The following is a 21,914-nucleotide window of genomic DNA, read 5'->3' on the forward strand; positions in this document are numbered from 1 at the left end:
TCTGGAACGACTGTAGAGGAGACCGAAACGCGACTTGCGTTCACCATGGATATGCGCGACTTCAAGGTGTTCCGTTGTCTTTCCACTCGGCGCCTTGCAAATGGACGTTGTATTGATATTGAAATCCGCTAACTGCACCAGATAATACCTACTAGCTCGCGTGGAGATTTCGTTAGCCGTCAAACGTGAGGCACTCGTCGGGCATTCCTGAATGTACATTCCCTCACTGAGTGTCTTTAGTACATGGCATCAAGACCCTTAGTTCCCTCATACCTTGATATTTAATTTTCTCTACATACGCTCCGAAGCCCTGTCCACTACATAACCCAAGGCGTACCAATGCCTGTCGCCTATGTCTAGCTGCTGTGTCGATATCTCGTTTTCCCGGTAGCTATTCTCTTTCACCTGCGATCTCGCGTTTGTTTAATTACCCTAGAAGGTTCTAGTGCGTCACAAGGGCTGATCTTGTTTTGGTTTGTTTGTGTCGCTGTTGCCTAAGCTAGCTGCTCACCTCCAAGCCAATATATTCCCAATTTCACGCCTTTCTCTTCATCCCCCACTAGGTGTGCCAATCCACTCACGGTTGGCCAATGTGGTGTGTTGATTGGTTTGCCATTGGGTTCTCGACCACGAACACCTTTCCACTCGTCCTACAACAACCTCTCGTAAAGTAAGTGATACCTACCAGATTCCATCGCCCAAGAGGGTAGACACGGTGTGCTGAAGCTTCAGAGGTCAAGATGTTGTCGCTGTTTTCTGTGACAGAATTGCTCCCCTTGTATCTTGCACTGCCTGTCTCGGAGCAGCAAGCTTTGGTCGCATTGCTGCCCGGGGAACAACGGGAAGCGCTGCATGCGGCCTTGAATCAGCATCGCAGCACGTCCATGGAAGCAACCGTCTTCTCAGATCCCGTACCAAGGGAGTCGGCTTTACTCCAAATGAGAAACGACGCTGAATCGTGGTTGCTTGTGCTTGAAGAACATATTCACCGGTTTCGCCCTGAAAAGACTGAAATAGATCACCTTTTCCAAGTAGCGGCCGATAAGGCAAAAGCTAATGGCGAAATTTCTCTTCCCATTGCAACATGTCGTCACATCTCCCAGTCGTTTGTCAGAGAGATTATGGGATTGCACAAGCGCCTGGAGAGGATCCTGTCGCATCACGAGGCTTCAATCCAGACCAATTGGCGACAGAAATCAAGATCTCAGAGACAAAAGGTTCTGATCAACGCCTGGCCAGATATACCATCAGTGCATCGCCCAGACATCGCAGTATCTATGAATGGGGGCCTCAAACACCACGGCCATGAGGTCAAGGCCACCTTTACCTGGCCATACATCAATCTTGAAGACCTTCTTCGACCTAAGGCACTACTCATCTTTCTCAACGCAAGGGCTCGCCATTCCCCAGACAAGTTCGCGTACTTCGATTTGGAGATGGCGCCACTCTTCAAATTGCGCAAAGAGTTTCTTGACCTTCGTCAAGACACCTTCACAATGGATTTCCTTGGTAGAAACACCTGCGACGAGTATGGACAGTTGGTGGAGTGGGCCAGTCACGAAGAGCAACTGGAGTCTTTGCGTTCGGGGCACACTATTCACGTCGATCATGGTATTCAGATCCTCACCATCCAGCGAGGTATCCTCAGATTCCTCGACAAATGTGTCTCCCAACTAGTTGGTGATATTGAGATTCCAAAAAAAGCCCTCGATACTTCGCTGGAACCAACTACCCTGACAGACAACACTGATGGCTACTCATTGCTGCACATCATCGCACGGGAGGCACCATATCGTCTACCAACTGAACTGGATCTTAATAGGCTTATAGCACTGACATCTGCTCAAAAGCTTCAAGCTATTGAGCATGCTTGGGGCTTACGGGAAGACCCTGCTTACTTTGCCGACGCGGTTGAACAGCAACGAGATCATAGAAACGAACTCATTCCTGATCTGGCTGGTAAACTTCATGAGCATGCTGGGGATTTTTCGCTTTATAACAAGGCATTGAGACACTTGATCATGGATGCCCACTGCATGATCTTTAATTGGGACCATATCTCGAATAGCTTGTGTCGATTACGCAATCTGTCAACCAAGTATGCCGACATCATCTCCGTGGATTCAGATCTACCCACCGGTCTTCTCTATGAGCTTATTGAGACGCGCTTCTTCATTGAATCTGTGAGCATTGATTTAATCACTATGACCAAGACTTACTTCCCGGCCTCTCCGCCTCTCCGCAAGCATTCCTATCGGGGTAATCCAGATGACCCGAACAAGCGTAGGATTTCCGTAATGCCTCGATACAGTGATTACAAAAAGTACGACGATACTTTAGGTTATCTGCTGCGCTTGATCGAAATGTTCAAAGAAAGGGGCCCAAGGGACCTCTTCACTCTCCACGTCATTATGGACGAGTTTGAGAGATTCATGCAAAGCGGCGCTCAAGCAAAAGCTCTTATATCACCTTTTATGGCAAATTTGCTCTCTCAACTCGCCATACTTACAGAATGTCTTCATCACTTACACTGCTTCCAGCCATGGGCTCGCAAGGTAGAGAATGAGATTGAGAAGAACTACAGAGTGCTTTCTGATCGATATGATGCTCTTCTCATACATTGGGCACGAATTGATCTGGCTCACCGAAGTTTCGAGAAACCAGAGCTGTGCAAGTTGGGTAGTCCAAGAGACGGCAAGTTTGACTATCCAGTCCTCGAAAAGCGCACTCGCGCCAGCGTTGAGAAGATGCGATCTGCCGAAGCCGCGTTGGACAGGTTCTGGGAAGCAGCAAACGCACACTGGCTCCGAATGGCTGGCAACACGCCGGGCGCCTTGATCAAGGACATTGTCGGCCAGCGAACCTTGTACAGGACTCCAATTTGGGTGGAACCTCCTCCAAAGCTCCCGAAGTCCGTCAAAGGTGCGTTGGATGGCATTGCGCCTCCTGCACCGTTCTCCGGCCACGTGCACGACAGCAGCAAAGAGTTTACCGGCACATTCACAAAGCCCTCTGTCCCCGCCAAGACAAAACACAGGAAAAAGAACCTTGAGGTGCAAGCCAACTTGCCTGAGCAGGCTACTGCTACTCCAGTCCCAGAGCCGAGTGCGGTGCACGCAGTTGACAAGAGGGCTCTCAAAGTCTTCAGAACACTGTTTCACTCCCCTGATTCTCCGGATCAGCCTGGTGGAATAATCTGGACCGACTTCCTCCATGCGATGGTGTCTGTTGGCTTCGGTGCAGAGAAGCTGCAGGGATCTGCTTGGCACTTCACTCCTACTGCCTTGGGCGCTGAGCGATCGATACAGTTCCATGAACCTCATCCCGGCAACAAGCGCCCGTTCATGTGGGCGAGAAGGTATGGCCGCAGACTTACCAGGACTTTTGGATGGACAGCTGGTACTTTCGAGCTTGCGTAGACTTGGCCACTCTACATCAGTCAAGTCCATCATCTGAGAGCGACGCATACCCTGATAGCTTTGCTACTACGTTCCAACGGCTGGCACCCGCCCGAGCAGCACAAAGGCTTCAGGGTCAGCCGATGTATTATAAGGAGGTCATTGGCTGCATAGAAGACCAAGAGTCTAATCGTCTGTTACTTTCCGCGGGTCATTGGGCTTTTTTTTTTCGGTCGCCCGGTTGGCACAATGTCGTTGGACACTGATCTCTCACAATGTCGTCCTTCGCTTTGCTGTTCCCCTACTTTGACTACGCGGACGAAACTTTGATTAGCACAGAATGAAGAATCGAGATTTGGAACCTGTTATCGTGGCAAGTCGATTGGCACTAATGAGCACGCAATCGAAGTGTACAATGCAAAGCCATGTGGAGTGAGTGGACAACTTGATTGACGTTGTTGCCCCTAGGACACGAGTTTACATTGTGCATGAACAGTGTGTGAGCAAAACGGATCACTTCTACTTAGGAAACAGAACGCGTCGACGAGATCAAAGAGCAAATGACCTATCTTTCGATGTGACCCAACAAGTTCCATGAACGACTGCTATATCTCAGACGCGGTTTCGAGTCGCTGCGGAGACACTCCCCTCCCCGCCCCGCATCTCTACCAAGATCATCCACGATGCACCTCCTACACTGTGCCCATGTCCCCCACAACATCACCTCCAAACTTTCCGATGTCTAGCACGTTAGACCCATTCACCCCACACTCAACCGACCTGCAACCATGGCTCCCGCCCCAACGGAACCCAAGCAGCGCAAGCGGCCGCGGGGCCAGACATTCGTACAGGTTGTGGCTTTCCTGTTCTTGGCGTACGTGTTGCACAGGACGGTTGAGAAGAAGGTGAAGAAGGCGTTGAAGAAACGGGGACGGAAGTGAGATGGAAGAGGGGGGGGGGGGGGGGGGTAGATGCTGCAAGAAGAGATGCGCAGTGGGTATGTGGAGCTCAGAGTCACCACCGGTGGCGACAAGATCATTTGTGTTTTGCCGTTGCTGCAAACTCTACACAGATATATTCCCATAGATGACTAGGTAGCCTAGTGAATCAATTGGTACCGCCGCCGCCATCCGTCCACCAAACCGCTCCAGGAAAACGCCTCTCCGCTCACAACTAAATCCTGTGCAGCCAAATATGCAAACTCTGCCCCCCCAACCTATTCCTGCTATTATCCCACCCCACACACTTCATCGTCAACACCCGCGCCACCGCATCCCCATACTTGAACGTCTGCCCCTTCTCCCACAGCCCATTGCCGAGCTCAATACACTCCGTAATCGCCATATTCTCGCACCCCTCGTCATCCGCGTTATTGTTGCACACCTGGATCAGCCGGTTGAGCCCCGTCGACGACGAAATGTGCAGCATCTCGGTCAACAGCTGGGCGCCGGGGGACAGCCACGGGCACACGGTGCCTTTGATCTGGATGAAGAGTGTGTGCTCTGCGGCCTCGACGTGGGTCGCGCCCGGCGGTATGCCGCCCGGGAGCTGGGTGACGTCGGCCTGGGGCGGCTGCGGGGGCGCGCCGGTGTTGCCGTCGACGGCGAGGGGTGCGGGCGCGTGGCCCGGGATGCCCATTCCCATGCCCATGCCCATCGGCATCATGGGGGGAATCATGCCGGCGCCCATCGGCGGCACGTTGCCGAATGTCAGGCCGCTGGACCACAGGGGTACGGTTGGGGCGAAGGGCGGGACAACGCCGGTTGCGAGGGCGCCTGGGGGCGGGGGCGGGAAGGGCATGCCGCCCGCTGCATGCAGGCCGAAGCCGATTCCGCCGTGGGCGCCTGGGATGAAGTTTCCTGGGGGTGTTAGTAGGGGTTGTGGGTTGGGGGTGTGCAGGAGGGGACTTGCCGGTGCGGATTGGTGCTAAGGGGCCGCCGCCGTACATGAGGGGATCCATGAAGGGCATGGAGGGGAACATACCTGTGCCGAAACCTGCGCCGAACGGGGGGGCGAGGCCGAAGGGTGGGGCGATGCCGATGGGGACGGGGGGACTGTAGATGGGCGCTTGCTGGTGCCCGACTACAGCTCGGTTGCCTGCTGCAGCTGGAACGGGTGCACTACCCGGGACTACGTTGAGCGGTGGAGGAGGAGGATCGCGGTTGATGTTAGGGTTGCTGCCGATGTTTGCGCACCAGGGTTGGCCGAAAGGAGGGCCGGCAGACATGAAGAAGACCGGAAGAGAAGGGGCCGACTTGGAGGGTCGATAGCGAGAGTAAGATGCAACAACTCAGGAGTCTGTAGGGGCTCTGAATTTTGATGCTATATGAGGAATGAGAGGTGAGGATAAGCTACATTGATGTAGACGGTGAACACCGTATTTGTATCGCTGGCTCAGTTCAACTTTGAATGGCATGTCGTGAAGACTGATAAGTGGCTGAAGGAGCAGTGAGGAGCAGTGACATCGCAAACGCGGACCGCCGATTGTAGCGTGACGTACGATAAAGACCACGAGGCTGCCAGACGTTGTGAGATTGAAGTTATGCTGTGAACTTCAGCGCCACGAACGTAGTTACGCTGCGAATTGTGAACGTGTAGGCAAACGCTTCGACTATAACCAACAAGCACGACAAAGAAGAACGACACGGCATGGGGAGATCGATAGTGAATAAAACGCGATAAATGGTGGTATATTGAACTTTCAAAAAATGTGACAGTCATTACAATCCGCTCTCCACCTAGCAGGTCGCAACCTTCGGGCCGGGAACAATGTAGCTGTTGAAGTTGTTGTAGATGTTGGCAGTGAAGCCGGGGTCTGTTGACTTGACATGTCCCGGGATCTTGGTTGTGGGCGAGAGTGTCTTCGATCCGCCGCCAGTGACCTTGATCTGGGCGCAGGAGATGTAGAACTGGGGAGGAGAGCCGGGGTTGTGGATTGCGAGCTGCTCGATGCGGAGCAGGTACTCGCCAGCAGCAACGCAGGAGGGGATTGTGACTGCGTAGTTGTCTGCTTGGATGTTAGTATAGTGTGATAATTGGAGTTTGAGGTCAGACATACCCTTCAAGTCCCAGGTGGCCTGGCCGCCAGAGAAGGTGGGGCCGATCTCCTTGATTTTGACCCAGTCGGTGGAGCCATCAGCAGCAGCGGCGCTGTTGACCTTGGTCAGGTAGAAGGAAACGGGGCCCTGGTGGTACACAGCCTGGTCTGCTGTGAATGTGACTGATGATCCAGCAGCGACCGAGACCGTGGTGGTTGATGCTCCACTTCCACCGCCAACATTGCAACGCAGATCGTTGGAGGCGAGGTCGGTGACAGGCGAGTTGTTGTTGGTGTTCTGGCGGATATTCTGGTACTGAGCGCCCTTGACACCGTTCGCTGTGAGGTACTGGAAGATGTAGTGACCGTGGGCAACTTCAGCGAGCGCCGCGCAAACAAGAGTGATTGCTGCGAATGACTTCATGATGCTGGTTGTTGTAGAGCGAATGTGAATGCTGTGAATGGAGTCGATGTGCTGAACAGCAGTACGCTGCACCTCTTCCTTTATATAAATTCCTGCAAATCAATGGCGATGCAACCTTAATATCCATGCTCGTTTGGTAGTACTTGAATCTGCCATCCAATTTAGACGCCCGCCTCTAATTGAATCAAGCACTTAGCCACAAATGCAGCCCCGGTATACCATGGCGGATAAAGACTCGGGACAATGTTCCTGTTCCCGGCGGCTACTCACACCCGCTGTCAGATGTGGATCGGCGTGGCCTGAAACATCGACATTGTCATATAGCGAACGTGCGTTGGTAGGACCAAACACTCTAGAGCGGATCCTCAAATATCGCTTCGACGTCGCGCCCACGTATTCGAAACATGGACAGACCATCTCTATCGAGGTTTGAGTGCCAATGCTGGGATATCGATCAGGGAAATCAATTTTGTAGATGGTCGAACAGTCCACGTGCCGGGTAGATTAATATATGAGTCAATCTGCCATATTAGTTCTGGATATGAGCCGGGACGTGGCAACGCCAGAACGGCGAAACAAACAAGAAACAAAACATCAGCCAGTGTCACTTTAACAGGTTCGACGAAAGGGGTCTATGCGGGCGAACGACTGAGTGTCGTCCCACAAACACGTTATCCTGTCAAACAGCCAATGGTCACGGGTTCCTCGTTCAGGCCGGGTTCTCCACAACACTCTCTTCAAAATCATAAAAGAGTGTCTTACACCATCTGCGACTGCGCTCGCGTCAGCGCAGGAGGCTTGTCGAGGGGCGAGGCGATGAAGACGAAGACTTGTAAACCGAGCTCTTGAGGTTGTCGTACACCGTGTTGTTGCGATGAAGGACCTCAACTATGAGGCCCGTGTTACAGTAAGTATTCACAAGTTTGTACGCGCTCATAAAATCTGCAGCGGTGTCGTCCCTTCGCACCGCCAACCTGCCAAGCGAAAACCGTTCTAGCGAGCATCGTACGTGCGGGTGGTGTGACAGCTGCGATGTCAGATCCGAGTGAACGCAAAGCTTTGAGCTGGGGCTGATGTGGGAAAGCTGTCAGCTTCATGCGCAATGCTCGTGAGGTTCGAAATGTGGGATAGTGGGATGCAAGTCCAGCTACAGAGAAAGCCTTCGCGGCAGATTGACACTAGCGCTGCAAGACATCAAACATTAGCAAGACTGCAGCGACGTTTGCAGGATGGAAGCAATTGTCTCGACTTCGCAAAATGATGCTGGTGTTACGCAACGCATGCGACTTTTCTGCTGTGTGGTGAACAGGCATCGAAAACCGCCGCTTGTAGGCGAAGCGGGGTCACCCCGCGCCGCGGACTTCACCTTTCGAGCAGGCGGCTAACCTGTCTGCGGCAAGTCCATCCGACCAGGTCGACGGCTTTGGCGTCTAAGATAGCAGGTCCACTTTCTTATCAAGGACTGGAGTGTAGACGAGCACGAAGACTGCATCGGGAAGTCGAAGTGAGATTTGACGGGTGATCTGACAGAGCTACAAATACTCTGACTGGAGTCGCCCACCAACGCTTTCCGCACCCAACGTGTTCAAAACTCAACATGTCTGCAGAAATTGCCACCGACGCAGCACCACGGGCCACCAAGGCCGTGGCATCACATCCGCTTGCGCCGCTATCGGCCTCGGAGATCACGACTGCGGCGTCGATTATCAAGGCTTCATGGCCAGCACACACAGACCTGCACTTCAAGGCCATCACATTGCAGGAGCCACCCAAGGTGGAAGTCTTGAAGTACCTTGAAGCCGAGCATGCAGGAAGCCCTCTTCCAGGCATTAGCAGGAAAGCTTTCGTCAACTACTACATTCGAAACACAGTATGAAATAAAACATTATTCAGATGAACAGTCATTGACGCGAACAGAACAAATTCCATGAAGCCATCATCGACGTTGCATCAGGGCGCGTCGAGAAGAATGTGCTTCTCGGACCATTCATCCACGCCAACGGAGATGGAGACGAAATCGTCGCCATCGAGAAAATCGTGCTCGAAGACGAGGGTGTCAGGGCCGAGATCGCCAAGCTGCAGCTGCCAGAAGGCACCGTAGTCATCAGCGACCCGTGGATCTTTGGAGCCGACGGCGTGAACGACGAGGACCGAATGTACCAATGCTTTCTGTACTTGCGCGACCCCAACAATGCGTCTGAAGCCGACTCCAATCACTACGCCATGCCGATTCCCATCTCGCCAGTTCTCAGCACGGAGACCATGAAGGTTATCCGCATTGAGATTATGCCCACTGGAGCCGACAATACGATCAAGCCGATCGAGAAGTACAAAGTTCAGCCGCCAAACGAATACATTCCGGAGGCGCAGACTCTTCGAACTGACTTGAAACCGCTGAACGTCGTCCAGCCGGAGGGCGCCAGCTTCGAGGTGAAGGAGGAGGGCACTTCAAGCGTCGTGTCGTGGCAGAAATGGAACTTCAGGGTCGGTTTCAACCAACGCGAGGGTATGGTGCTGTACGATGTGCGATACGACGGCCGCCCTCTGTTCTACCGATTGAGTTTGAGCGATATGAACATTCCCTACGCCGACCCTCGACATCCGTTCCACAAGAAGTCGGCGTTCGATCTGGGCGATGCTGGTGCTGGAATTATGGCGAACAATCTGAAGCTCGGGTGCGACTGCCTGGGCTCGATCTACTACCTCAGCTCGGTGCTTTCAGACGACAAGGGAGGCGTCATCGACATGCCGAACGTCGTCTGCATCCACGAGCAAGATGCTGGCATCGGCTGGAAGCACACCAACTACCGCACCGGTCGAGCAGCCGTCGTCCGCTCCCGTGAGCTAGTACTGCAGTCCATCATCACCGTCTCCAACTACGAATACATCCTGGCCTTCATCTTCAACCAAGCCGGCGAGCTCACTTATGAAATCCGCGCCACCGGCATCCTCAGCACCCAGCCGATCGACGAAGGCATCACTGTCCCCTTCGGCACCGTCGTGCACCCCGGCGTCCTGGCTGTGCACCACCAACACATCTTCTCGCTGCGCGTCGACCCCATGCTCGACGGCCTCACCAACACCGTCGTCTACGACGAAGCCCACCCAATGCCGCGCTCCGACTTCAACCCGCACGGCACCGGCTACACCGTGTCGGAGACCGTGATCGGCAAATCCGGTGGCTACGACACGGCCTACGAGCACAACCGCACCTTCAAGATCACAAACCCGCATGTGCGCAACCCGATCAACGGCAAAGCCGTGGCGTACAAGATCCAAGCCCCGCCGTTCCAGAAGATCCTCTCCGACGAGGACAGCTTCAACTTCAAGCGCGCCGAGTTCGCGGACCACAACATCTACGTCGTGGCGCACCGCGACAACGAGCTCTACGCCGGCGGGCAGTACACGAACCAGTCGCGCGGCGGCACGGGGGTGCGATCATGGGCGCAACGCGGCGATGACGTGGAAGATGCCGATGTGGTGGTGTTTGTGCAGGCGGGGATCAATCACGTCCCGCGCGTGGAGGATTTCCCGGTGATGCCGTGCGAGGTGCTGAAGATTCACTTCAAGCCGGTTAATTTCTTCGACAAGAATCCGGCGATTGATGTGCCACCGAGTGAGCAGGTGTTCAACAAGAGCAGTTTGCTGAGTGGGCAGCATGCGCAGCCGGTGGTTGAGGCGGTGGTGGGGAGGGACGGGGAGTGTTGTGCGCCGAAACTGTGAGCGAGAATCTAGAGCGACGGTGCGTTGCATGGGTAGAGAATATGGTAACAAGATGGTTGGTGAAGCTTGCTATATAGGATACACACGGGCGACTTCCTAGAGGTTGAAAATACAGACGCACTATGACACATATCAGAACACAAAGAAGCTCGATGCATGGTTTATGGTGATTGAAAGTGATTCCTGACTTGCTCGAACTCTGCTGAAGTTACCATCTCTCACAATGATGGAAAGGCCCGTGCACGCGCTAGTCAGTGACGGAGCGTGGTGCTGGAATGTCTCAAAGAACCACCAGCACCAACCACCAAACCTCACCGCATACACGCCTCACTGGGACCCTCTGCGCAAGATGGCGCCAAACGACAAAGCTGGACGCGTCGTGTTCATCGGCAACATCCCCTATGGTGCGCGCTCTTTCCGTCCATACGACGCTGCTAACATAGACAGGCGGCACCGAAGAGCTCATCACCGAGACGCTCGGGCGCGTGGGCCAAGTGGTGAATTTCAGACTCGTGTACGACAAGGAGACCGGGCGGCCAAAGGGCTTTGGCTTTGGAGAATTTGCCGACGCCGACGCAGCAGCATCTGCGGTGCGTAACCTCAACGATTACGAGCTCATGGGCCGCAAGCTGCGCGTCGACTGGTCCAACGACAACGGTTCCGGCGACAACGCGCCCTCCAACCAGACGGCGCCCCCTATGAACGGCCAGGCGCCCGAGGCCGCGCCGCAGCCCTCAAGCACACTGGGCCCGCTGCCCCCCGGCGTCGACCTGCCGCCGAACCTCACGTGCCCAGACGCCATCTCGCGCACGCTCTCGACCCTCCCCGCGCCGCAGCTCCTCGACATTCTCTCGCAGATGAAAGGCCTCGTCATGACCGACCCTGCCAAGGCCACCGAACTGCTGCGCCAGGCACCGCAGCTCGCCTACGCCATCTTCCAGTCGCTCCTCCTTCTCAATCTCGTCGACGAGTCAATGCTCAGCCGCGTCGTCGAGACAGGCGCGCCGGCACCTGCTCCCGTACCGCCGCAGCCCCAACCCACACCCGTCGCGCGCCCGCCCACAAACTACGCCATGCCGCCCGGCTACCCACAAGCCGTCCCGACGCCGCCACAGATGCAGCCATACGCGCAGCCGCCACAGGCGCCGCCGCCCATGGACAACAGCGCGCTGTATGCGCAGGTCATGGCGCTGCAGCCGGAGCAGATCGCGCAGCTGCCGCCTGACCAGCGGAACCAGATTATGCAGATCAGGCAGATGATCATGGCGGGCCAGCGACCGTAGGGGGTTGCGGGCGCGCAGTCAGATACATGTGCATTAGGACTTGGGGCGCAGGCACGGCAGGTGGAGGAGCCGCAGGGACCCCACGCACGGAGGTCGAGGCAAAGGAGGGGGCGCCGGTCGAAGAAGAGGGCCGCGCGCATGCAGGATTGAATGAAGACTGTGAAAGGCCGGGACAGTGCATTGTAGTATGGAAACAATAAGTCAGGCCAGGGAGACAGCAGCACAGAACTAAAAGCTTCGATGCCAGGAATGCTTCTCGAAGGCAGCACACATTGACGGCCGGCATCAGAATTAGGACTAGTATGCCACATGGCAGCATCAATGAATAAATAGATACCCCTCTTTCCCTTGACAATGGTTTTTGTACCAGATCTTCGACAGCGACATGACATGTTCGCAGCATCCTCGGACCAGCACCTCGAAGCCAGCGCCAAGACCGCTTAGCGCCCCCCGACCCCGGTCCACTCCCGCAAATGTGGGTCCGGCCTCCAGCCAGGATGTCAACAAAGGCGAGTGTAAACAACAACAGCGCTATGCACTCAGAGTAAACACTCGAAGAAAGTAGAAGTGAGGCGACGCTGCAACCAGGCAGTCGCTGCATTGCAGATTGCCTCGGAGTCTGCTGATTGGCGACTGCAGCCAGACGATTGCAGACCGTACAAGGATGCACGACTGGTGATGTCGGGCATCTGAGTGGATCCACGCGGCACCCGCGAGCGCGCACGCGATTGGCCCAGCCCCGTGGCGATCGCGGCCAGCTCAGCAGCACAGCTGAAGCGCCGCCTCGAATCCGCGACGGTTCCTACACTCCACCGGCGGCTTCGCATCTGCTTTGTGGGAGAGCAGCCAGACGAGCGCGTCGCTGATCTAATAACTGCTGCTTCTGCTTCTGCGCCTTGCCGCGTTTCTGATGCGCGCTTGATGCTAGAGCCTGACGCGACCCAAACCACTGTTTCGCTGCGACGCATACCCAACGACACCAGGGCATCCCCGCGCGCACCGCCGCCTCATTTCCCCATACATACACACGCTTAATACACCCACCTCCACACGCACACGCACACCCACGCCCCAGCGCACCGACACACGCACCCACACCCACGCACCATGTGGAGCAAACTCACCAACCCCTCCAACGGGAAGAAACCCAAGCGCGACCGCGACCGCGACGAGCGCTCGTCGGGCTCGTCGCGCAAACCCGCCGCCCCGCCGTCGACACGGCGCGATAGTCCGCCCTCGACGATTGCGAGTTTCGCGACGGCGTTTGAGCGGCGAGATGATGGGGGCGGGCTGTGGGAGGATGGGAGGGAGGATGCGCGGGATGAGCTGAGAGGGGGGAGGGAGGATAGGGACAGACGAGATGATAGGGATAGACGGTCGAGTTATGCCGAGTCTGCGGCGTCGACGGTGAGGGAGAGGGAGAAGGAGAGGAGGAGGGAGAAGAGGGCGAGCAAGGATAAGGAGAAGGACAAAGACGGCAAGGACAGGGAGAAGCGCAAGTCGACCCGGTCCAGCACGTCGCAGTCGCAGGCAGGAGGGTACCGCGGCGAGATCGTCGACGAGCCGCGCGCGCTGGACAACAGCGGCGTCGTAGCAGGCGGCAGCGCCCTAATGAGCGGCGCGCTGCCCATCGAGTACCCCGACCAGCACCAGCACGCCCCGCTCTCCTCGCACATCCACGCGCAGTTCCCCGGCCAAGACCCCGTCTCCTTCGCCGGCCCAGCGCACAACCGCTTCGGCGCCGCCGCCGACTTCTACAACGACCAGGGCCAGTCCGTCAGCCTGCAGCCGGGCGTGCGGCCGCAGCCGCCCAGCGTGATTGTCGGGCAGGACACGCCGCATCTGGTTGCCGCGGGCGCGACGGCGAATCCGGTCGCGGACACAGGGAGCGGGAGCGCCGCGGATTTCTATGGAACTGCTGCGCCTGCGTCTGCGCCAGAGCCTGGGAAGCTACCGCGGCCCAGCTCGATGCCGGGTGCGTTTGTGGACGAGGGGCCGCTGGAGGTGCGGCCGGGCAAGGCGAGTACGTTTCCTGCGGCGGCGGGCGTGGCGGGCGCGGCGCTGGGGTATGCTGTGGGCCATGGTGCGGCTGGGTATGGTGTGAACGAGCAGCACTCGTCGTCGTACAGCAATACGCACAACGCACACGACGCTACCTACAACACCAACGCGCACGGCGCTACCTACACCAACACGCCTGCCGGCCACAGCGGGTCGTCGTCCGTGTACTTCCAGGGCGACCTCCCGTCCACGGCCGCCGTCAATGGCAGCTACAGCAACATCCACGACGCCACCAACAACAACTACAGCAACATCCACGACACCACCAGCAACTACAGCAACGTCCATGATGCCCTCTCTGGCGCGCCGCCGCCCAAGCCACCGCGCCCCGGCAAGGAGAAGCACTCGAGCTCCAACGCGGGCCTGTACACTGCCGGCGCTGCCGGCCTCGCAGCTTATGCGCTGCATAATCACAACTCGCACTCGCACGCCCAGCACGCGCACACCAGCCACACCCACTACACCCACCACACCCACCACACCCACAACCACACACACGCCATGCCCGGCGCATTCCCTGGCGCCCACGCGTCCTCGCCCTCGCCCTACACCTCCGGCAACATGGCGCACCAGCACGCCCACGCCGGCACCATGTCGCGCTTCGTCACGTGGTGGAAGGACCACGAGGACGTGCAGAAAATGGAGGAGTACACCGAGTACATCGGCGTGTGCCGGTACTGCTTCGACCCGCGCTCCTCCCCGCTCGACGCCCCGCGCAAACACCACTACGAGCGCGACCGGCGGCGGCGCTCCGACGAGTTCGACCGCCCTGCCGGCTCGGGCGTGGACAAGCGCGCGCGCTACGGGCTGAAGGAGAAGAGCAGCCGCACGTCGCTGTACTCGTCGAGCGACGAGAAGCGCAAGACGAATAGTAGCAGCGGCGCGGGCTGGCTCGCCGCGGGGCTGGGCGGCATCGGACTCGCGACGGCCGGCAAGGCGCTGTTCGCCGCCAACCGCACCGACTTCGACGACACGTACAGCATCAAGTCCGGGCGCGACAGCCGCGCTGAGCACGACGGCACCGCCGCGCACAAGCGCCACTCGCGCCGCAGCCGCAGCCGCGAGAGCACCCACAGCAAGCGCTACAGCTACGGCAGCGCGGGCATCCGCCACCGCAGCCGCTCGCAGGACCGCGTGAGCGTACTATCGACGGGTGTCACCAGGCCCCGGCACGACCGCCGCACGCGCCGCCCGGGGTCGCGCTCGAGCTCCAGCTCGCGGTCGCGCGATGGGAAATCCGGGCTCGGCACCGCGATAGGCGCAGGGCTGGCGGGCGCCGCGCTGGGCGCCGCAGTCGGCCGCAAGCACACACGCAGCCGCTCGCGGTCGGCGCACACACGGGTCCGGCGCCGCAGCAGCTCCGACGAGCGGCGGCGTGAAGTGCGGCGCAAGGCCTCGCGGAGCTCCGCCTCGGGCGCCTCGTTCATCGACATCTCGCAGGACCAAGCGCCCGCGGGCGGGTTCCTGGGCGGTTTTTTCGCAGCGCCGCCGCCCAAGCCGCGGCGCGAGGGCGCGCAGCTGAAGAAGAAGAAAAAGGGCTTCTTCACGTTCAGCAACGGCTCGTCGTCGTCGTCGGACGAGATGGCGTTTGGCTCGGGCTTCGTGCGGCGGACCAAGTCGCGGCGCGACGTCAGGAGCGATGTCAGGAGCGAGGTCCGCACCAGCCAGCGCGAGACACGCGAGGCCCGCGAGACAAAACACCTCAAGACGCAGACGTCGGACGAGAAGCTGCGCGCCACGCTGGCAGGGCTGGGCGCCACGGCGGCCGCCATCGCCGTCGCAAAGGCGCAGCGGCGCAAGGGCTCCGAGGCCGAAGTCGTCGCCGTGCGGCAGCGGCAGCGGCGCAGCGGGCGCGCGGGAGCGCCCTCACTTGGCGACGATGAGTGGGAGGACCTGCCCGACGACGGGACATCCTCGTCAAGTGACGCAGGTCTTGTGTACGGCGACCTGCGCAAGACGCAGAGCCGCGAGTCGATCAACTCCGCGGGCGAGGGCACGAGCAAGTGGGGCTGGCGCTGGGGGTTCGGCAAGAAGAAGAGACGGTCGAGCGACAACCTGTACGACAACATTGCGAGCACGCCGCTGGTCGCACCCACAACGGCGGCGGCGCTGGGGGCCGCGGCGGGCGTGGCGGCCAGCGAGGCCAGCAGCCACCACACGCTGCAGAGCGTGTACCCCGTGGCGTCCAGCGACCCGACGAGCTTCGACGCGCGCCGCACCAGCGTGGCATCGACCCCCCAGGCGCTCGTCACCACGGGGCCCGGCGCCATCAGCCTGCACCAGCCGCAGCCCATGCACCAGGTGCCGGGCTCCATCTACTCGACCCAACCACCGCCGCAGCAGTACACCGCGCCCGCCGGGCCGCCCGTGTTCGCGCAGGCCCCTTATCCAACGCCGCCGTATCAAACGCAAGCCCAGGCCCAGAACATCACCATCCACAACCACGTCCACTCGCACCCACACCCGCCGCCACCCGCACTCCCTCGCCGCGCCAACTCCTCGCCCATCCACAAGTCCTCGTGGAAAAAAGACGTCGCCATCGCTGGGCTCGCGGCAACCGCGGGCGCCGCCGCGATCGCGGCCGCAAGGGGCAGCGACACGTCGCGGCCGTCCAGCGCGCAGAGTAATGTGCGGTTTAGCCTGACCAAGGAGCAGGCGGCGCGGGACGAGCGGGAGCAGCGGCGAGAGCAGGCGCGGCGGGAGGAGGAAGATGCGCGGCGGCGAGAGGAGGACGAGCGGCGGCGCGAAAAGGACGAGGAGCAGCGGCAGCGCGAAGCCGACGAGCGCCGCGCCCGCGAAACCGCCCAGCGCGAAGCCGACGACGCACGGCGCCGCGACGACGAAGACCGCGACCGCGCCGAGGCAGACCGCCGCCGCCGCGAACTCGCCCGCCAGCAGGACGAAGCGCGCACCGCCCTCGAGACGCAGCGGCGCGCACAGCTCGCACTCGACGCGGAGCTCGACGCGGAGCGGCAGCGCACGCACGACGAGCTCGCCGCGCGCGAGACCCAAGAAGCCCTCGACCGCGAGCGCCGCGAGCGCGAAGCACGCGCCGAGGCCCTCCGCCGGCTGGCGCTGGAGCGCGAGGATGACGCCCGGCGGCGCGAGAGGCGGGATGCGGATGCGGCCGAAGCCGCGCGCCGGGATGTCGAGACGCGGTCGGATGCTGAGCAGCGGCGGCGCGATGAGCGGTACGCTGCAGACCGTCTCGAAGACCAGCCCACAGGCACCTCAGAGACGAGCTCCGTCGCCACGGCGGTGCGGCGCAAGGAGAGCGAGCTCGCGGCGCGCGAGCGCGAGCTTGTCCGCCCGGAGACGTGGAAGAGCGGTGCTGCGGGCGCGGTGGCGGCGGGTGCGGTCGCGGCGATTACTAGTGCGGCCATTTCGGCGCACCGCGACAAGGGGAAGAAGGGGAATGAGAGGGAGAGGGAGAAGGAGAAGAAGGGCAAAGAGCGCCGCGAGAACTGGCGCGATACGTCATCGGAGGAGAGGGACGGCGCGGGTAGTACGAACACGCCCAAGACCAGCGCGGCGGTTGAGTATGCGCCCAGCTACACGCAGATCGAGCCGGGCAAACCCAAGACCAGCACGGCGGTTGAGTACGCGCCCAGCTACACGCACATCGAGCCCAGCTTCACACAAATCGAGCCCAGCAAAGTCGCGCAGGACTACGCCGACGAAGACATCTTCGACCCGGACATGTTCAAGAAGAAGCCCGCGCGTGCGACGACGCAAGACATGTTCCAGGACCTCGAGGACCGCTACAACGCCGCGCCCGTGTCGCAGGCCGACTTCTTCGCGCCCAAGGACCTGCTGGAAGACGACACTCTGCCCAAGACGCGCCGCTTCGATCCGAATGAGGGAGCGCCTGATTTGCATGTCTATGAATCTATTGATGACTACGGCGCCAGCCAGCCCCGCGGCCCGCCGTACCCGGCCTCGTACTCGTTCACCGCGACGCGCGATGGCCGTGGTCCACGCACGCCCGACCCCGTGCCGACGCTGAATCTGATCCAGCCGACGCCGCCCGGCAGCCGCGCGCCGTCGGTGCGCAGCGTGTCGATGCCGCCGTCGCCGAACATCCAGCCCGTGGAGGAGCACGAGCCGCGGCCCAAGAACGCGCCGTCGCGCGTCAGCTGGGGCGAGAACCAGTTCCACCACTTCGACGTGCCGACGCCCGAGTCGTTCCGCGAGCAGTTCATATCGGACAAGGAGCTGAAGGAGCAGGAGCGCAGTTCGCCCGATGAGGTCGCGCAGCGCGACGCCCCCAAGACGACTACGTACAAACCCTCCGCGCTCTCGCACACCACGCCGGCCATCGCACCCCCCGCCGAGCCCAGCACCCCAGCCCCCTCGCGCAAGGCCAGCAAGAAAGACAAGAAAGCCAAGAAAGCCGCGGCCGCGGCCGCCGTGGCCGCAGGCGCAGCAGGCGCGCTGACTGCCGCCGCCATCGCGCAGAACGACCAGGACGATCGCCTCAGCGACTGGGAGTACAAGCACGGCGACAACCGGTCGACGCTGAGCAATCCGTTCTCGGACTCGAAGATGGCGCGGTCGACGATTGCGGCGTCGGCCGTGTCGTCGATTCCGTCCATGGGTGAGGCGTATAAGACGTCGCAGGTAGATAAAAACCGGAAGGCGGAGACAGGGGCGGATGCGTACAAGACGCCGCAGACCGAGACGCGGGCGGATGCATACAACCCGCCGTCGACGTCGATGTCGCCGTACTTCGACTACATCACCGAGAGCGAGGCGGGTGCGTCTGCGCCGAAGGACACGGCGGAGCTGCACATGCCGGGCGAGTTCATCGACTCGCCGTCACTGCACAAGTTCGCCGAGCCGTCGAAGAGCGTCGAGTCCGCACCCAAGACGGTCGAGACCCCCGCCGAAGAAGACGTCTGGTCCGCGCCCGCGAAGAGCAAGAAAGGTAAGCGCAAGAGCAAACCCACTGATGACGAAACAGCCCCGCGCGACCTGCCCGCCCGCGATGATCCAGCGACCCTCTCCCCCTCCGACACGCTGCGCCTCATGAGCAAGAAAGACCAGGCGCGCCGCGAGAAGGAGGCCAAGCGCATGAGCATGATGAGCGTGCAGAGCTGGGAAATGAGCGACGAGAGCAGGCCGCCGAGTCCGGATTTCGAGACCGACGGGTATGGGTATGAGTATGGGTATGAGGGTGTCGGGAAGGAACAGCAGGGCGCCCGGGGCGCGTTCCCCGCGTCCGAAGTGTCGACGTACAACTGGGGCGACGATGCGCAGTCGGCGGCGTCCGCGTCGACGGTGATCCCGTACTCGCGCACCGTGCCGCCACGGGACGGTCCGGCGGAGAGGTCCAGCTGGGGCGGCGGCGATGATACCCAGTCCGCAGCGTCGGTGTCGACGGTGGTCCCATACTCCAGGACTGTCCAGGCGCCCGGTGCGTCGGAATTGTCGACGTCCAACTGGGACGACGCGCATTCGCAGTCGACGGGCTCCGTGTCGACGGTGGTCCCGTACTCGCGCACCGCGCCGGCTGCACACGATGCCGTGCAAGACACTCCAACCCGACACGTCCCCGATGAGCGCCCGGTCAACGTGCAGTGGGACACGCCGTCTGAGCACGTCGCCTCAGCCCGCGATCCGCCGTCGCGCGAAGCCCCTCCACCCCCTCGCAGCAGCAGCAGCAGCAGCAAAGCCACCACCGCCATGCTCGCCGGCGGCTTCGCAGCGCTCATGGGCGCCTCGGCCCAACAAGACCGCGACCGCATCGCCGCGGAGCGCGAGCACGCCCGCCAGGCCCTCGAGGCCGCAAGCACGCCCCGCGAGCCCGCATCGCCACCGCGCGACACCCGCCCCCTGAACGGCAACACCGCCATCACGATCCCAAGCTACGCCTTCGAAGGCGTCGAGGAGCCCGAAAAAACGCCCCGCCGCAAACTCGACAAACGCCACAGCAGCGGCAAGTGGTCGCCCACCGTCGGCTCGCCGCTGCGCTCCGAGATGAAGCACGAAGACTATCTCGGCCGCACGCGGCACGGGTCGCCCGAGCAGATCCGCAGCGCGGCGCCGCAGTCCCGCAGCATCCAGGACTCGGGGTACTACGCGCCGGACGACGCGCCGCTTAAGGCCAGCACCGAGCGCGACTCAGACGAGTTCTTCTCTGCGGGCTCGGAGGAGCGCGAGCGCGAGCGCGATCGAACGGACAAGGCGCGCGAGCAGCTCATCGACAAGTACAACGCATATCAGCCCGGTGCCGGCGACGCGTACACCGCGTATCAGCCCCAGCCGCGGCCGCGCAGCGATTACGACGAAACCAGCACGTACGTGACGGCGTTGAGCCGGCCGGATGACGAGGCGGAGCGCGCGCGCGGTGATCTGATTGAGGCGTACAATGCGTACGATACGCGCAGCCAGTACGACCAAGACGACGCGAGCACGTTTGTGTCTGCGTTCAGCCGTGCCGAGGACGATGTGAGCACCGTCGTTGCCGCGCGGGGGAAGGCCTCTGACGGCAACGCGCGCGGGAAGGACGTGGACGACGACCCCGACCGCGAAGAACGTCGTCGTCTTCGTCGGGAGGCACGGGATGCGCAGCCGGGGAGCCGCGAACACAGCCGCGACCGCGGGTATGCGCTCGACGACGGGGACCGCAAGCGCCGGCATCGCCGCAGGGAGGCCGATGAGAGCGGGTACGTCTCGGACACCAAGTCGACTGTGTCTGAGGCGCGGTCTGAAGGCAGCAGGCGCAAGCACAAGCGCCGAGAGAGCGAGAGAGATGGGTCGACAGAGAGCAAGGTGCGATCGCGCTCGTCTGTGGCGTCGGATCCTGAACTCAACGATGGGGACCGCAAAGCATCACGCAGGAAGTCACGGCGAGAAGAGGACATAGATGACAACGCTTCCATGATATCGACGTCTTCGCGCCGCGACGAGAAGAGTAAACGCCGGGAAGAAAAGGAGAAGGAAAAGGAGAAAGAGAAAGACACCTCTTCCAAGCGCCCCGGCCTCTTCAGCCTCTTCAGCAGCAAGTCGAAAGAAAACGTCTCTGAGCCCAGCAAATCCAAGACCAAGTCCCGCGACGACGACGATGAAGACCGCAAGCATCGCAGACGGAAGCATAGATCGGACCGCGGCTCGGCATATGGCTCCGACGACGACGACACAAAATCGACCATCTCGACTAGCAGCCGCAGCCACCGCGAGAAGAGGAGCAGTCGCTCTGAGCGCGACGACAGAGAGAAGAGGGATCGGGATAATGAAAAGGTACGGCGGACTTCTCTGCGTTAGGCCACCGCGCAGTAGAATACCAGTCTCGGACAATGCCTTGAAGAGCAGACTTGTCAAGACTTGTGTCGAGACTGGGACTGGCGGCGGTGGTAGCGCTTCTACGCATGTAATTAGAATGAATGTTAATATTGTGATAACAGGATCGCTCCGTGTCGCGCCACTCCGCTGCGTCTGCCAAGACCGATCGACGATACACCGACGAGCATGCTTTTTTAGACGATAGGGCGGTGGCCGGGGACGAGGACACGGATACTCTGCCCGACGTTGAGGCTCCACTGCCCGACGAGGCTGCTGCCCAAGACGCGCACAAGGTCACCCCTGGCAATCGGGCCGAGGCGCTTGAGGGTGCAGGGTTGGGAGTTGATCGACCACGGACGCCGCCGCACCTGTCCATTGAAGACAGCCGCGCGCTGCTGACGCGCCTGACAGGCCTGCAGCCGTGGCAGCTGGAAGCGTTCCCGCACGAACTCCCCCCGCTGCCCGTGTCCCCCGGCTCACCTACCCGCTCGCCAGACCACGCGCGCCCCACGTCGAGCGAGCGTCGATTATCCTCTTCAACGGCCGTGCCGATCCGCTTCCGCAAGCCGCCCGTGTCGCCCGCCGTTCCGCAACGCGAGTTTGCGGAACCCGAGCCTTCGAGTCCAGTGACCCAGTCCTCGCCGTTCCGTCGCCATGCCAAGTCGCCGTCGAAAGAGTTCACCACCTCCCGCGAATTCAGACCG

At 60.4% G+C, this 21,914-nt stretch overlaps 8 protein-coding genes across 8 annotated transcripts; 6 read left to right on the forward strand and 2 right to left on the reverse strand.

Moving 5' to 3' along the window:
* Positions 1 to 1,121: 1,121 nt before the first annotated feature.
* On the forward strand, positions 1,122 to 3,419 carry C7974DRAFT_407311 (uncharacterized protein; the record flags this gene model as incomplete). Its single annotated transcript, XM_046143227.1, has 1 exon — positions 1,122 to 3,419. The coding sequence occupies one exon, from the start codon at positions 1,122 to 1,124 to the stop codon at positions 3,417 to 3,419; it is 2,298 nt and encodes a 765-aa protein (XP_046002329.1).
* Positions 3,420 to 4,571: 1,152 nt separating this feature from the next.
* Positions 4,572 to 5,625, reverse strand: C7974DRAFT_438513 (uncharacterized protein; the record flags this gene model as incomplete). Its single annotated transcript, XM_046145261.1, has 2 exons — positions 4,572 to 5,257; positions 5,310 to 5,625. 2 exons carry the CDS (start codon positions 5,623 to 5,625, stop codon positions 4,572 to 4,574), a joined length of 1,002 nt encoding a protein of 333 aa, XP_046002330.1.
* Positions 5,626 to 6,093: 468 nt separating this feature from the next.
* Positions 6,094 to 6,960, reverse strand: C7974DRAFT_1045 (glycoside hydrolase family 61 protein-like protein). Its single transcript, XM_046134903.1, has 2 exons — positions 6,457 to 6,960; positions 6,094 to 6,405 (listed from the first exon to the last, which is right to left on the reverse strand). Exons 1-2 carry the CDS (start codon positions 6,857 to 6,859, stop codon positions 6,137 to 6,139), a joined length of 672 nt encoding a protein of 223 aa, XP_046002331.1. The 5' UTR covers positions 6,860 to 6,960; the 3' UTR covers positions 6,094 to 6,136.
* Positions 6,961 to 8,321: 1,361 nt separating this feature from the next.
* Positions 8,322 to 10,786, forward strand: C7974DRAFT_381811 (copper amine oxidase). Its single transcript, XM_046140620.1, has 2 exons — positions 8,322 to 8,729; positions 8,777 to 10,786. The coding sequence occupies exons 1-2, from the start codon at positions 8,457 to 8,459 to the stop codon at positions 10,580 to 10,582; spliced, it is 2,079 nt and encodes a 692-aa protein (XP_046002332.1). The 5' UTR covers positions 8,322 to 8,456; the 3' UTR covers positions 10,583 to 10,786.
* On the forward strand, positions 10,787 to 12,212 carry C7974DRAFT_381814 (hinge domain of cleavage stimulation factor subunit 2-domain-containing protein). The gene is made up of 2 exons (XM_046140621.1): positions 10,787 to 10,985; positions 11,029 to 12,212. The coding sequence occupies exons 1-2, from the start codon at positions 10,806 to 10,808 to the stop codon at positions 11,863 to 11,865; spliced, it is 1,017 nt and encodes a 338-aa protein (XP_046002333.1). The 5' UTR covers positions 10,787 to 10,805; the 3' UTR covers positions 11,866 to 12,212.
* Positions 12,213 to 13,649: 1,437 nt separating this feature from the next.
* Positions 13,650 to 14,862, forward strand: C7974DRAFT_381816 (uncharacterized protein). Its single transcript, XM_046140622.1, has one exon. It carries the CDS (start codon positions 14,129 to 14,131, stop codon positions 14,735 to 14,737), a length of 609 nt encoding a protein of 202 aa, XP_046002334.1. The 5' UTR covers positions 13,650 to 14,128; the 3' UTR covers positions 14,738 to 14,862.
* Positions 14,863 to 15,084: 222 nt separating this feature from the next.
* C7974DRAFT_381817 (uncharacterized protein) lies at positions 15,085 to 16,731 on the forward strand. Its single transcript, XM_046140623.1, has one exon. It carries the CDS (start codon positions 15,566 to 15,568, stop codon positions 16,568 to 16,570), a length of 1,005 nt encoding a protein of 334 aa, XP_046002335.1. The 5' UTR covers positions 15,085 to 15,565; the 3' UTR covers positions 16,571 to 16,731.
* Positions 16,732 to 19,575: 2,844 nt separating this feature from the next.
* C7974DRAFT_381819 (uncharacterized protein) lies at positions 19,576 to 21,329 on the forward strand. The gene has a single exon (XM_046140624.1). The coding sequence runs from the start codon at positions 19,612 to 19,614 to the stop codon at positions 21,190 to 21,192; it is 1,581 nt and encodes a 526-aa protein (XP_046002336.1). The 5' UTR covers positions 19,576 to 19,611; the 3' UTR covers positions 21,193 to 21,329.
* The last annotated feature ends 585 nt before the right edge of the window (positions 21,330 to 21,914 follow it).

This window comes from Boeremia exigua (genome assembly GCF_020726555.1).
Source record: "Boeremia exigua strain MPI-SDFR-AT-0100 chromosome Unknown C7974scaffold_1, whole genome shotgun sequence".
NCBI lineage: Eukaryota > Fungi > Ascomycota > Dothideomycetes > Pleosporales > Didymellaceae > Boeremia > Boeremia exigua.